Genomic DNA, 15,816 nt, shown 5'->3' with positions numbered 1-15,816 from the left:
TTGGTATTAGTTGTAACTCCACAATGTTGTTTGGTTGGTTGCAGCTTCTCAATGTCTCTCCCCAAAGAAAAGAATATTTGCTCCCAGAATACATATAATTTTGACTACAAAAGGTCTACAGAAGAAATGGAGACACTGCCAAGCTGAGCAAGCTGCCAGGCAAGGAAGATAAGCAATACAGTTCTGAATAAAAAGAATATTATGTATGCCTGGCAAAAAAATGATAAATTAATCCAACTCCCGGAGAGACTTCTTCTCCAAATACAATTACTAAGGATTAAATGTGAATTTGAATGGATTTATTAAAATCTAGGATAGCCCTCATTCCAAATTGTTTAGGAGCTACCAAGAAAAGGTATCAGGTCCCTGAGCACCTCCTTCATCTTCATGCTCACTTGCTCACCCCCAGCAGCCGACTGCCCTTTACCTGAAGGCAAGGAAGAGTCATCTTTGATGATGTAAATAATCCTGATATAAGTCATGACAGTATAAATAAACCTGTTCTTAAAAGAGATGTTAGGTTCATGGGCTGGAATTTGGGTGGATCTCTGCGTAGATGCATATGAAAAATAGTGAAACAACCCTTGCTGGCAGAGTCCTGGCAGGCAAGAGGCTTCTGAGGCTTGATTAACAGCTACCTTGAGGAGCCTTATCATCCAGGCTTTTAGAGAAGTAGTATTAGTTAATAAACAGGTAGAGCTTAAGGACACGGAATTATGGACAAAGGAGGAAGCAGACTAGTACTTCTCCACTTGAAGCAAATTATCAGGTCCTTAGTACTTGTTTTCCAGCATCTTATCTCCTTCAGTGACTCACAGTTTCTTTTACCACCCAGAAGGCTTTACAGGCTCTGGGGCTTATGATACTCCCTCTTGCTGCAATTTTTATCCCAGCCTTCAAGGCTGTTTATGAGGAGGGAGACATCAGAAACAGAAGCTGTCTTTCTCAAATAAAATAGAGGTAACTCCAACCCTCTCCACAATTCCCAAGCCAATCATTTGGTCTGATTTTGCCTAACAATCAGGGTAGAAACAGCTAGCAACACTGATGAAAAGGGTCCTCTCTCATAGTTTACAATAAGGCTGCCTTTTCCCTGTGGTGACACAAACCTCTCTTGGCTTATTTTTCTAGTCTCTGTCTGGTGAGAGAGCAGGGATTTAGGTTAACTTCTGGGAAGCCCCTCCAAAAGGAGTATGGATGAAAACAAAACTAAATTATTCTCTGTTTTCTAAACTGCTGGGAATCAGAAGCCCATCTCACAGTTTATAGCAAATGTGTCAGAAATAGAAATGAATGTTGAAATTCACTTCTTATCCTGCTTTGCCCCACACATCCTTGCTTCCCACTTGTGTCACTGAGCTTGAGAGGAGGCTACAGCCCAGCTGTTGCCTCTCCTCTCTCAACTCTCTCCTATCTCCTGCAACCCCTTTTTCAACCAGCACATGCCTTAAGACTGCACCAGGCAGAGAGAAGACAGTATAATTAGAAGAGTTTAGAAGAGTATTTAGGAGCCCTTGGATGATGAGCCCTTTTATTTCACAGAAAGTTTATATCCCAAAGGTGTGCAAAGAATGTAATCCAAGGATCTTCTCCTGCCTAAAATTGTGAAGATTACAGATAGGAAAAAGCTATTAAACCATTCTGTTCTTTGTTCTGCAATGAAAAAAAGAGGTTTCTTCTGAGAAGTTTCTGAAAATATTGAAACAATCTTTGTTAACAGCACACCAGATCTCTGCATAAGTAGGGTGGAGTTCCCACTAGCTTTGCTCTGATGACAAATTCGACTTAAAGTTTATACGAGCTTAGTCATCCTTATTGCGGCACTGGGAGCTGGGCAGAAACCACCCCTGGCATTTCTCACATAAAGCAACCAGTGCCAGTTTGCTATTTTGGGAAAGGAAGCGACTTATGTTTTCTACCAGGCCTGAAACAAAACTGCAGTCTTTCTGCAGCTCTGCTGCTTAAGGCCTGTCAGTGTTTCCACAGTGAACTTTTACTTCCAGCCTATTATGCTTGTGAAGAAATACATGTGCTTCCAGACAGCATTTGGCCAAAACAAGCACCACTCCCCATGCTGCTTTTTATGAAGTGGTTTGTAAATAAAAACAATCAAGCAACATCATATAGTGCTTTCAGGATTATCCCATTCCAGCTCCCTGTAAAATGCGAACCCTAAACATTCCCTGGGGCTTCTTGCCAGTGATGGCAGTTTTCCAAAGGGAACTCCTGGTTCTTTCAGACACACTTGTCTGTATTTGGGTGCCACAGCAAATACCCGATCAAAAAGTAGGAGGAAAAAATTGATGGGGCCAATGACCAACCTCAGTAGGTTCAGCTCTGAACCTTCAACCCCTTCAATCTCTTTTAAATAATTTGAAGGCTTTGATCCCACAGTGACTGTGTGCTCACACTTGACCTTCAGTGCTGACTTTGTCACAGGAACTGGGCTGCCAAAGGACCTGAGCAATGTGCATGCTAAAACCAGCATTAAATGCACTACTGCCAGTAAGGATGCAGCACTTTACTGGTTGTTCTACCCATATCCCCACCTCCTGCTTGCTTGGGAACTCCTCTATTGAGTCCCCCTGCCATCCCTCAGCGTGGAGGGATCAGGATTGCACCATGTCCATGTGATTCCTCAGAGACATGTGGAGTGGGAAGATATAAGCAGCAGGTGGATCAGCATCAGAAATTAGAGACTGATATCTTGTCCTGCCACGGCCACTCGGAAACAAAACCTCAGGAGACTGGAATTTTTGTATGGTCACACCTCAGTGACTTCTTATCACCAATCCTTATCTTTATTTGGAATATTTTCCTCTTAGCTCTGTTACAGTTTCCTTCACAAGCAAGACATTTTCCCTTCTCCCTTCTACCTATCTAACATCCTGCCCTGCTTCAAAGCCTGCTTCCCATTTCCCACTCACTGTGAAACACAAGCAGCAAGGAAATCAGCCCAGGGGAGCCCAACTGCCCTTCAGCACTAGGAGTGCACTCCACACGTGCATGTTCTTTGCTCCCAGCAAGCCCTTCCACATGGTCCAGATTGTGTGGTACAGCATCTGTACCATCATCTTCCTCTTCTACCAGAACCTCAGCTTTTCCATGGAGACAGCTAAACTGGTTTAATATAAATACATTCAGTAAAACCATTATGAACCTCCATGTGGCCACAGTTTAAATTAAGCTTCACTAAAACTAGTCAGGAATGGCATAAAATTAAATCAAAGAAGACAACCTGTACTAGAGGAGTTTTCTGTCACATTTACTTGTGTAAATCAGTGCAAGCCTTCATTTGCTTATTTTCTATTGTGTCTGCCCTTCTGCTCTGCACTAAGCACAGTAAAACCCTGTTCTAAGAAGACACAGTAGAGGCCAGAAGCTGTTTTGTTTATACCAGCTCTTTGAAGATTATTGAATTTCTAGTCTCCTTGATGAAGTGTGCTGTTGTATAAGCCCACGTGTCTCAGTAAGTAGTAAGCACTGAAAGAAAAAGACTCAGAAAAAACAGCAGTGGCAGTATTTCTGACTTTTTTCCCCCAAGTGAAGGGAGAAAACAGTGGACACTTACCCATGACCTCCTGGGCTTCCAGCAGGAAGAGGTCACTCCAGGGCCCACACCCTGCAGAGTTCAGCACACATACCCTGATGATCAGGTCTTTGAGAGGATTCCACATGGTGAGATTGGCTTTTGTGTCCTGCACAATCATCTCCCCCTGAGTGCAAATGACAATAAACTGTGAGCTGTCTTAAAAGGCATCGAATGTAAAACTTCACCTTTAAACCAAAACAGTACCAAACATGTGCTTCACTGGCACTATAACAAGGGCTGGGAATTGTGACTTCTGGGCCCTTATCTCAGTTCTGCCTGAGATTTGGGCTGTTGCCTTGGGTTTCTCTTCCCAAAAATTGCTAATAGTTTCCCAAGGCATAAGGGAGATAGGAGGTTTAATAATTTCTTCCTTTGAGGTCCTCCCATGCACGTTGCTATAGAAATATGGGGTTTTTTTCTGCTATTAAAAGATATACCTCCTTCTTGTGGTTTACTGTAAAGCATCTGGTGGTTTTAATTCAAGGGAGGAATCTGTCTGTTTTAACTTGCTGACCAAATCCTGAATGGCTTCTGAATTTCAGCCCAAATTTTCACGTACAATGCCAAGGTCAATGTATTTTCAGTAGTTTTATGGGCCTTCCTCATACAGCAAACCCATGAATATTTGGCTGCCACCACTGACACAGAGTAAATTCAATGAGAACTCAAAATACCATCACTCAAAGTCAATGACGCTGACCTAGTGTGAAATGGGTCATACAAAATGGGAAATAATTCTTTTTTCCCTCTAGCTGTCTACTATTACAGGCTTGTTCTTCATTAATAAGCACTGGGTAAACACCTATTAGGAAGTTAGAAACCATAAGAAATGCTGTGAACTTCAAAGGCTGATAGATACCTGGGAAAGGACAATGCCAAAGAACAAATGAAAGGCTTTCTATCCTGTCAGGGTCCTTTCAACTCCCTAAGTACTATAAATGAAGCTAAAGAATCCACAACCTTCTTTCTGGGATTTACAGCACAACTCATTCACTTGTTAAATACACCTTAGCTGCTGGGATTTGGAAAGCCAAGGCCCAGCCACAGGAGACAGAAAGCCCACATCCTGTACTGTCTGAGCTGGACAGCCCTAGAAAGAGGCAGACAGACAAAGTGGATTCTCTCTATGTTGTCCTGCTTGTGCACGGAATGGCAGAGAACTGGTCTGTCTGCAGATGAACACTCAAGTGAAGGAATTCTGAATATGCCAGGAAGGAGGAAATGGTTCTATATCTTGAAGTCAAATGCTGAGGCATTCCTTAAAGTCAGAATACATCCATTTACACAAAAGCAATGTCAGTAATCTAATCTCCTGGTATGGATGAGGGACCTTAATGCCCAGAAAATTTAGTACAAACCTTCTGTAATTCTCTGTTCAATGGCTCAGTACCTTCTCTATCTCTTACCTGAGTTACATTATCCTGAATCCACTCCAGTCTGTATCCCAGGACATTTTCTTTCAGCACATCTGGAGTCACACCTTCCCACTCCAAAATTAGACCAGGATCTCTTTGAATAACATGGATATTTTGAGGGGTGCTGTTTGGAGCTGAAAGCAGAGAACAGAACACCATCACTTGTGCAGGAAAATAAGGCACTATCCACTCTGAAAATGACAGTTTCACCTTCTTTCCTGAGATCACCCAGAAAAGAGAGGGTGTGAGGGGAGAGAACAACTTCTGCAAACCACCAGCACTGTGTGTATGGTTTCAAGTGGAGAAGACAGGTCGGCACCTCTCATTTCTCTCAAGATCCCTCGGATCTCACAGAGCTAATGGGACCAGCATGCAGAAGCCCCGTGGCTGGATAAAGCCCTGTATTACACATTGTTGCTGCTAACCACATTTTACTGTGTATTATTGTTTTGCTCCAGGAGTGGATGAGCAATCTAACAGCATAATGTTTCCCATATTGCAGAAGCAGCAAGGAGTAAATGACATTTGTAATTGTCTCCTTTTCAGGTTCAGAACTGCTGTCCTGCTCTTGTCTGCTGTTTCTTACCAAGCTCCAGGGTCTGGAAATAAACCCTGTCAGTGAACTGGGAGCTGCCCATCTCATTGCTGCACTGCACACGGACGCTGTAGTTGGTGGAATGCTTCAGGCCTTGCACGGTGTAGGAGAAGGGTGGCACTGGGGTGACTTCAGTGGACACCTCCTGGCCATCTGGTGACTCAGCTACCTGTGCCAAGAGTGAAACGAGATGACTGTTACCATAAACAATATGACTAACACGTCCACATGGATAAGAATTCATTTAATTGTCAGTTTTGGAATGTGTAAGAATAGATACAGCACCAGCGGTGCTTAAAATACTGAAATGGGAGTTGCCAAACTGACAATCATGAAGTGACATCACTTAGGCAGTACAGAAATTTTCCACCAGATGAAAATTTGGTTCCATATTTTAAAACATTTCCTTCCCTATGTTACAATTTCTACAGTTAAGTATTATTCCTTTAAAGAAAACTAAATGTGCTTGTTGCTTTGAGTGGTAGCACCCGGCTTCTGAGGCTTGTTTAAATCTGGGAATGAAAACCAGAAGAACAACTTGCCTGTTGCCTACTGTCACCTTTTGCCCATCTCTTTTTTCCAGAAGTTTGTATATTTTCAATTTTGTAGTGGATGAGAGGTATGGTAGACATAGGTGACTTGGTTCAAATTAAATTGGAAAAAAACTTCTTACCTCTCCTACATCTCTTCTTTTTTCTTGTTTCCAAATCTGAGCTTTAAAGCAGGATGAATGTTAATTTAAATCTGATATCACTGTGTGCTTTTAATGCACAGACAGAGTGAGTGTTCCTACTTTTGTACTAACAATAGCAGAAATCACTGCATAACTCCCAGGCTCAGACATTCTCTTCAAGTGCATGCAAAATAGCAAAGCAGAGAGTAAAAGCGAGATGTACTGACAAAAGGGAAAAAGTCATATGGACTTTATTTTATATGGCAGCCTTTCTTCCTTTCTCACTACCCTTCTGCTCACTCTCACATACACTTTTGGCACACTGGTTTATTTGGCTGGTGGAAAGGAAGAATCTCAAGCTTCCTGAATAGAAAAGCATATTGTTGTCATTATCACTGTCACCCGCAGCACGGAAAAAACAAGACAACTATTTTGTTAAGCCCTGTCTGCTGGATTATGTATTTCTGTTCAACACTCCCAAGAGCTGGTGCATCTGCCCCTTTCACACTCTGGAACTTGGCTTGTGTCAGCAGTCAGAAAACACTGCCATTCCCTGCCCTGTCCCCAGAAGCAATCTGCTTGTCTGAACACGGTGCTCCTGGGGCACCCGCTGCAATGCCTGAGAGCCAGAACAGCACAGCAAACTTCCAATCCCCCTTCTCTTTCTGGGAGACTCCCAGCAGAAGTGCAATCATGAGGAGCCAGGAACATGTGCATTTTCACATGGAAATGTAGGTCAGTGCCTCACACAGAATCTCTCAATGTGGGAGTCAGAAGAAGCACAGTTTTCTGACAGTGCAGGGTCATTGCCAAGTTATCCCGCTCCCAGACTCAAATGCAGGAACTCCGCCCTCCCCAAATAGAACAGAAAAGGCTTAGAAAAGGGGTGAGAGACTGCTGAGTTGACAGAAACTGGGCTGCTCTGATTCAGCCTCTTTTCCACATGTCCCATCCCCCACCCCTGCCCCTGCCAAAAGTGAGAGGGAGAACTTAAACCCCAGAATGGTTAGCATTGCAGCGTGCAAGCCAGGGAGAATAGGCTGTTCCAGCTCAAGATAACTGACACTGTAAAACAGAGGAAGAAAAGTATTTTCTACTGCAAAAAAGAACAGAAGTAGCAACAAAACCCACAAACCAGGGCCAGCTGCATTTAGGAGTTGTTTCTGCCAGTGAGTTGAAACTAAATTACAATTTCCTTTACTTCTGAAATATAATAAACATCAGAGCACGAAACCTCTGGTTTCCCCTCAAATAAAAAGAGGACTACAAGTAAATTAGCTAGACTGCTTCCAGCATACCTTAAGTTTATAATCCTCCTCTGCATAGTTGGCAACACCGCATAGAAATTCCACTCCAGCTCATAATGCTGCTGTAATCAGGTAGGGAAAGCATAGGGACCTAGGAAATAAATCCAGGGGGAATGTGCCTAGCTGTGTTTGCACAGCCTGCTTTGAGTATCACCATTTAATTTCTCACTGGGCTACCTGCTCTTTGATCTCATTCTACAGCTAAGTATGCAATGATAGAAACTAACTCTGCCTGAGGTTGGACACATACCATTGTTCTCAGGAACTTCAGGAAGCAGACCAGTTTTTTACAGATGGGGAGTACTCTGCACCTAGCAGAGCTACAGAATAGTATCAAGCTTGATTTTATGGGAAGAAGTGGTCTTTGGCAATGGAAACCTGATCAAGATTTAGAGACAAGGCTTAAATTTGCTCTGAAACATGCAAATAGCCCTGATCTTGTATGAAAAAGCCCAATCTGCCTCCACCATTCCTACCTTTCCTGTACCACATCCTATACCCTGCAAGCTCCTCATCCCTTGGATTCACTGGTATGTCCGAATTCCTGCATTTCTTCTGGCATCCCACAGCACAAGACTGATTTGGGGTGAGACTCACAGGCACCTGCCCTGGAACAAGCTACCATGGGCCACTGCTCCATACAGGAAGGGTGAGCACCCTGCAGCCACAGCTGCTCCAGGGCACTTCCCACAGAGTGCTGCCTGCTTCATGTGTGCTGCAGTGTAATAACCTCTGTGGACTAGCTGCCATGAAGCAGCTGTTAACCTGCTGGCCAGCAGAATGTGGCCAGTCTTTAACACTTAACTTTTGAGCTTGAAGTTCATGACCTGCTCTTTGGCACCTAGGAGTTACCTCCTGTTAAGTTTTTGTGTTTCAAGGCTGTGAAGTAAGCATTGGAACACTGCTAAAAAGTTGGCAGAGCAAGTGATAGCCCAGGAAATGTGGCTTAGAAGAGTCCTATAATTTATGCAGGGCAGGCAGAGAGGCCATACCTGAAGAGTGCAGGAATGGAGAGGTGCACGGCCATCAAATCCTGGCACCCAGAGCACGCTGGCATTGCTGCTGGTGACTTGGCTTACAGTTACATTGAGAGGAGGGAGAGGCATGGCTAGAAAGGAAACAAAGAGACCTTTCAGTGTACACAGAACTGAGCAGGTATTCAAGTGGAAATGGAAGAGGCTTGAGGCTGAAAATTACGCAATGAAATCACCAACAGAAATGTGGCAAAATATCACATCTTTAGAGAGTGTCCCTGACTTGTTGTGAATGAAACTATTATTTTAACACTGGACAAGCTATTGTCAGCCATTCATCATTGTCCATCGATGCACACAGGCAGTGGTTGATGTCTTTGATAGCAATGCCAGGGTGTGATGTTTACACCTTTGCTCCTCAGGTCTCTTCCCTTCCCCCTCTCTTGCAGGGCATGACTCAGCCCTGTACACAGCTGCCTGTGGACCCACATTGTGAACTAAACCAGGGCTTTAAAATCCCACCTCGGGTTCTCAGTCCAGCCTTTGACACCAGCTCTGCCAGCACCAGCACCGGGTGGAGGGTGGCTTGCTGAAGTGACCTGAATACCCTGGAGCTGGATTTGCAGCAGACCTCTTTGTGCTGCCTCCAGGTGCTCACTGCAAACGCCACAGAAACACCCAGCAACAGAGCCTGGGCTGAAAACTGCCTCCCCAGGCTTGGGATGAATAAACTCCATTTTACAGAGGGGAAACTCAAGCCAAGGGGAGTGCCTGTCACACTGCCACACATGGTTGATACCACTCCACAAATTAATGGCAGGGCCAGGAGCAAAATCAGGATTCCAAGACTGGACAGTTAATCAGATGCTCGTGCTTCCTACCACCACAGTACAGCACCAAACTGCTCAGCTTCCTTTTAGGACCCTGGCTTCCCTTTGACTTCTCCTTTCCTCCCACTGTAATTCCACATAGTTAATTCCTATTATTCCGGTCACCATCTCTTTTTCACCTCTGAGTTTTCATTCTGGCACTTATTAGATTAGACAAAATTAGCTGCTTCATGAATACTAATCTCTCCCCTGACCTTCTTCTCATTTTAAAACATTGTACACTGATGCTTGTAATAGTTTTCCTGCAGCACCTCAACAAATTGTACCCTCAGGAGTCCTCTTTCAGAAACCCATCCTCAGGACAAGGCTCTGCCTGCAGATTGAATTTTCCATGGCTCCTGAGTTGTATCTATCAGAAAGCACCAATAGAAAAGTGATTGCAAGCCAGGATTTCTCCAGCTGCCTCTTCTACCCTGCCTTTGAGTACCTTTGTCTTTCACTGCACCAGGGACAACCACAACACTGCTGCCTTCAGCATATCCATAGGGCCATCTTGCAAGAGAAATGCAGAGCCCAAACACTCTGCAGAGGGCCTGGAGGAGACCAAGAGATGGTGACACAGATAACCCTATAAAGCCTTTGTTGTCTGGTTAACCAGTTACCAGGACCCAGGGCAGAGCCTGGCACCTAGATAAGAATATGGTGTGTGGGTGGGGGGTGGGGCAGCAGACCAAGGGTCTGGGATGGATGCTGGTCAATGAGTTATTAGTTAGTTAACTGAAGACTCTCCTGCATCTTTGTTTCATTCTCTTTTGATGTTTTGTGTTCATGTCTGTAAGCTCTGTAAGGGGAAAAAATCCTGCTTTTACAGCTTACTGGGTACTGCTGAAACATTGTCCATAATTCAAGTTTTTGCAGACACACCTGTAACTTTGGGGTTTAGCAACGTGTACTTTTCAACACAGGATGGCAGGCCCAAAGGAGGTACTGGTGCTGTGCCACCAGTGAGAAAAATCAACTGCTAACATACTCCCTGTGTGAAGGAGACAGTGGCTGAGGAGGGCTGGCTTGCTAGCACCTTCCCCTAGCCCTGCAAGCAAGGGCCAGATGCATTGTCCCCTCATCTCTTGGGAAAAAACTGTGGGCGGCTGCTTCCTGTTGTGCTCTGAAACATGGGATACAACCCTAAAAGTGTTAGCTGCATACATAAAGGAGAGAAAAGCCTGTCAGAAAACAGGACCTTGATGTTAACATAAGAGAGTTAGTTTCCTCTGTGCTTAGAGAGTGGCTGAACAATGGGGCTTTGTAATGGCTGGGGACTGTGGGCTACAATAACAGTAATTTTCTGCTTGGAGTACACCCAGCACATTGTGGGCACTACAGAGAATAGATAATGAACAACAACAGGAGCAAATAGGAAGAAATGTTAACAGTTTGTCAACATCCTAGCAAAAATATTTGCCTCTGGAAACACAGAAGAAACTAATTGTTTAATAAATTGTAAAAAGATTTGAGAGTCCGCATCAGCAGATGGGTTTGTGTGAGAGAGGAAGGCCCTGAACATGCATGTGCAGACAGCTACTTCCAGAAGTAACTTCATTGAATTCTGCATGTTCATAGGATCAAGAACTAAATAAACATTATTTGGGCCTGCCCTATTTCTGCTGTGTAGGAGCTTTGCTTTAATTTTAACAGGGCTATACTAGATCTTCGAAGCTTTCCTATTTAGAAAAGCCTTGTCACTCAGGTAAATTTATAACTACTTTTTTAGATCTATTTTTGAGGTACTACAGACATAACCTTTGTAACTACAGCACTGGACTTGCTATTCAAAACCTGAATTTTTGTCTCTAGGACATGCCACATACCGGTGCAATGTTAGCTGAGTGACTTAATATGGCTCTTTCTCAGATCTAGAATATCTGTGTGATGGCAATATGTCCCTCCTAAATAGGCTGTCTGGATTCATTAGCTGATGATCCCTGAGGAACACTTTTCAGCTAAACATAATTGCTGGGAAATGAGAGAATTCTGAGGTCTTTACTTCTTCATCTTATTAATGGTTAAAAAAATAATAATCCGTACTAACATTAAAAACTTCAAAAGTTCATTTACGCTAATTTTTTTTTTTTTAATTATGGCTTAACAAGATTTTTTAAAGTGTAATAGCTTTGTGAACTAAATTCTATCCCAGGATAAAATATCCATAGGAGATACATTCTAAAATAACTAACTGCACTGTGTAGACAAGCCTTGAAGGCAACAACTCCAAATGGTTTTAAACTAAGTTATAAATCTTACTAGTGCAACATATTGCATTCTTGGCATAGCAGTAACCACAATGACCTGAACAAAAACACACTCCAAGAGCAGTAGGTTACAGCTGGACTTCGATCTGTCCTCTAATGAACATGAGCTACTACAACTGCAGGACATAAAGGATTGTTTGTATCTGTGCTGAGCAATAAGCTACCACTTGGAACAAATTATTTTTGTGCCATGCCTCTCCTGGAACTGATGATCATGTAATTAAAAGTGCATTAAAGCATGACTAAAAATTCAAATGCAGAAGCATCTCAAAATGAAGAAAAGGGGAAGAGCTGATTACTCTGATTATCCCTGTTTCAGTTACCTGGAGGAACAGAGGAAAAGTCACATCAGCCTGGAGACTTCCAAATAGCAACTGGTCATACACAGGCTAGGAATTATTGGTTTTCAATGAGCTTTTAAAGAGCAAATAATTTAAAAAATAAAATTCATAAACCCAGTGTGGATGAGCAGACCTTACTGGCCACTGGTGATCACTTTCCTTGACTTTTTTCAGCATCTAATGTGATGCTAATAAAAGCAAGCAGAAGTACCGGCCTCTTTAGCTCTAACAAGACCCATCTATTCCCAAGAGGGAAAGACTTTCCTGCTACAAATATATATCAGCTTCATCTCTCACAAACAACTTAATCACCCCAGCTCTCTCCTTTTCAAGGAAAAGCTGTCATTTGACATCACATTTCCACTCCTGAATCAGATGTGGACTATTTTCAACAGCTTGGGATACGGCCCTGCATAGGAAGTGGGAGCTGCTGTTAGAACACAAAGCATTGTTTTGACTGCAGGGAGCTCCAGCCAGCCTTGAGGCAACTCCTTGCATTAAGGAGCCCTACTTTCCCTCCCCAGAGAGCAAATCTGAGGCCCTTGCCCAGTCTCTGGCACCCAGTCTCTCACCTTTAATTTGAACAGTGGCAGTCCGAGATGAAGACAATCCCTTTACGTTGTGAGCTTCGCAGGAGAAAACTGTGCTTTGATTAATACCTGGAGATCAGCCAAGAAAAGGAAAAGAAACACAAATAGCTATATAATCCAGCTTCAACCTTCAGCAGAATTGCAGTTATTTGTGACATCCAGCTCAAGTTGTACAGGCAGTTGGAGGGGTGAGCTGGGTGCCAATCAAAGGCATGCAGATTTCAATGTAACTAAGGTGCTAAACACATTTTTAGTGGGGGGAGTGTGGCAATGCAGAAAAGCTTTCATGGAAGTGTCAGAAAGCACTGAAAAGGAAGGAAGAATCTGTCAGGACAGCAGCTCATAGTGCTCAGGTAGTAGATGTCTGCTTCTTGCATTCTGGTGTGGATCTTTGGAGCACAGATTGTGCTGAACTGTGAGCTTACACAAAGCCCAGTGCTCTGGGTCTCAGCCTACACCTGAGCAACATTCATCTTCCAACTGGGCTATAAGCCCAGGCAAACTTTTAGTCAGATGCTGCTTATTTCTAGTCAATGCCCACCTGTCCCTCATCTTGCTTCAGACTTCTGAAAACACACAAAGGAAGTGGAAGTTAAATGCTATTGCATCAACACTGAAACACTTTCCAGGGGTGATACAAGTCAGAATGTCTTCTGTGAGCGTCCATCCACCCATCCACCCATCCACCCATGGCATCATGGCATGATGTCTGGCTGTCCCAGGACACGGAGATATTGGAAATTAATCTGAATTGAGATAGATTTGCAAGGCTGCATGGAGAACTGTGTCCAGCAAATATTGTCACGTGGCTTGGCCCTCAGTTGCCTTAAAATACTCTGTCCGAGAAGAGTTAAAGACTGGCTCACTGTGGGCATACAATTTAGGAAGGAAAAACATTTCAGAGCTGCACAGAGCAGCTTGCACAGTGTCTCTGACCTTTGACTCATCTCCCAACCCTGAGATTAAGAGCATTGCAAAGAAGGTGAAATGGGAGAGAGGAGGGAGTGCTATTCTCATCCCTGTGAACCAGAGGAAGATGCTGCCAACAGACTGAAGGCCAGACAGCACAGCAGAGCAGCACCTGATGTGGAAGGCCTGTCCCAAGACAGAACCTAACACAGCCCTGCCCTGAGGAAAATACAAAACACACCACAAACCAGGAACTGCATGTTCCCTAACACCATGCCAGCACTGCTTTCCAAATACAACATTGCTGAACCTTCTAAATGCTTGCTTTCTAGCCAAGTATTTTGTTACTATTTTCTTCAGAGCATGATACTTTCCTCAGCTAGCAATGCTTGTTTTCATACCAACTGCCTCTTTTGACATGCTTTGGTAATCCAACCATGCAGATTGTGTCCTGCTAATGTTTTAAGTTGCAAAGACAAGATAAGCCCAAGGGACACCCCCAAGTGCACTGAAAGAGGGTGTGTCCAAGGGGCATCCCAAAGAACACTGGAAGCAAATAAAGGTGCTGAAGTCAATAAATAAAATAGCAATGCATTTGGAGAATCACTATGACTAGATATCTTTTTCAGGCTTCCAGCCACTGCCCCCCAACAACAGATATTTTGTGAGGCACTGTGGGATGAGTTAGTGGAGGAGGAGTGACTTATTTTTTTACTGTCTTTTTCCTCTTGACTATCCATCTTTTTAGTTTCCATTTCAACAGGCAGATTATATCATAAGGGAGCAGTTTTCATTTCCAGCTTAGAACAGCATTGGTGGCTACCTAAGAGAGGGAGCAGGTGATTAAAACCATTTCAAATCAAATCATATTTTGATTTGTGAATAAAAAAGGTTCTAAGGAAAGCCTGAATAGGACTGGACAGCTCAAAGGATGGCCAAAGATGTACAAAAACTCACTCTGGGTGTAACTGTATTAACACTGATAAAGAGGCCCTAGAGACAACTCTTAGTTGTAAAACTTTTTCTTTCTAAATAACTAGTTAAATTTTGGGTCAGAGGTGTTGAGAATAATAAAGCAACAGCAAAGGGAAAACATAACACAAGGCTGTTGGACAACTAACTACAATGAAGTTACTTTTAAGAGGTAACTGCAAGAATAGATGCAGGCAGTTCTAGGTAGAGAAACATCACCCTTTTTTCACACTGGTCTGAAGAGAGGCCCTAACACCTACTGGCTCCTGAGCTTTTCTGCTGACTCTGCTGGGGAAAGCTCTGCTCTGGGGCAAACCTTGGTCTTGAAGGGTATCAACCAGCCCATTTCAGCACTGATACAATCACTCTTGAAGTATCAAACAATTACATGAGGCAGTCAGATTTTAATGACAAGAGCATCCTGCAAGCCTGCAAGAACAGAGATGGGGTGGGTAGGAGAGGGGATAGCACTGTGTGACAGGGCTGTGCACAGGAGGGGATGGCATCTGCTACATGTGAATACTTGGAGAGTTCCAAGAGAAGCGTCACCAACAGAGTCACTTCATATAACCATGAACACGCTCCACGAGGTGGAACAAGAGGTACCCAATGAATCATCTGTTCAACAGCACCTTCAACAAGAGTGCCAGGCACACCCAAACTCTAAGAGCCTGTGTGCCTCAAGCCAGCAGAAAACGTACTGGGCAACCACCACCCCTCGAGATAATCTTTGTATGTGATCATGACCACTCAGCCTTTAGTGCAGAGTTAAACATCATTCCCACACTATGTGGCTACCCAACGTACAGGGCGTGATCAGAAGAGAGCTCTTCTCCTCTCCTGATGCTCCAAGTGATCACCTGCAGTGGCAGCAGCCTTACCTGACACATTTAAGATGGAGGGGGAGATGTCTGGAAGCCCCACTCTAGAGTCTCCCATCCACCAGACAATTGTCACTGGTTCAGGGGGACCGACAGCAGCACAGGCCATATGAAATGGAGCATTAGGGGACACAGACACATCCTCAGGTTCCACAGTAAAGTAGGGCACACCTGGAAAAGCAACAGACAAGTGACAATAACTGGAACAACCGCCTCTTGTTTATTTCCATTAATACCAGTGCCCAACACGGGACATCCATCAGTCCTGCTGCTAGGCTGAATCCGACGCCCGCCAAGCCCTTCACAAAAACCAAGGGTCAGATATGCTTCATCACCTCAGGGCACAAACACCTAAGTACTACTGCTGCTGGAAGTCACAGAGAAAGAGTGCTTGCTTCCCACAATGCCTTTGAAAAACCACTTTCAAT

General features: G+C 43.8%; 1 protein-coding gene across 2 annotated transcripts in view; it reads right to left on the bottom strand.

The window, feature by feature from the left end:
* Positions 1-15,816, bottom strand: part of TYRO3 (TYRO3 protein tyrosine kinase) — a 41,551-nt gene that overhangs the window by 15,747 nt on the left and 9,988 nt on the right. For both annotated transcript variants that reach the window (XM_030240665.2, XM_030240666.2), the window contains exons 4-9: positions 15,389-15,559; positions 12,609-12,695; positions 8,575-8,690; positions 5,594-5,771; positions 4,999-5,141; positions 3,572-3,716 (exon numbers count right to left, since the gene is read on the bottom strand). In XM_030240665.2, coding sequence (XP_030096525.1) covers positions 3,572-3,716; positions 4,999-5,141; positions 5,594-5,771; positions 8,575-8,690; positions 12,609-12,695; positions 15,389-15,559 — 840 coding nt within the window. The remainder of the gene's footprint in view (positions 1-3,571; positions 3,717-4,998; positions 5,142-5,593; positions 5,772-8,574; positions 8,691-12,608; positions 12,696-15,388; positions 15,560-15,816) is intronic.

This window comes from Serinus canaria, chromosome 5, assembly GCF_022539315.1.
Source record: "Serinus canaria isolate serCan28SL12 chromosome 5, serCan2020, whole genome shotgun sequence".
NCBI lineage: Eukaryota > Metazoa > Chordata > Aves > Passeriformes > Fringillidae > Serinus > Serinus canaria.
This window is presented reverse-complemented; position numbering and strand designations above follow the sequence as displayed.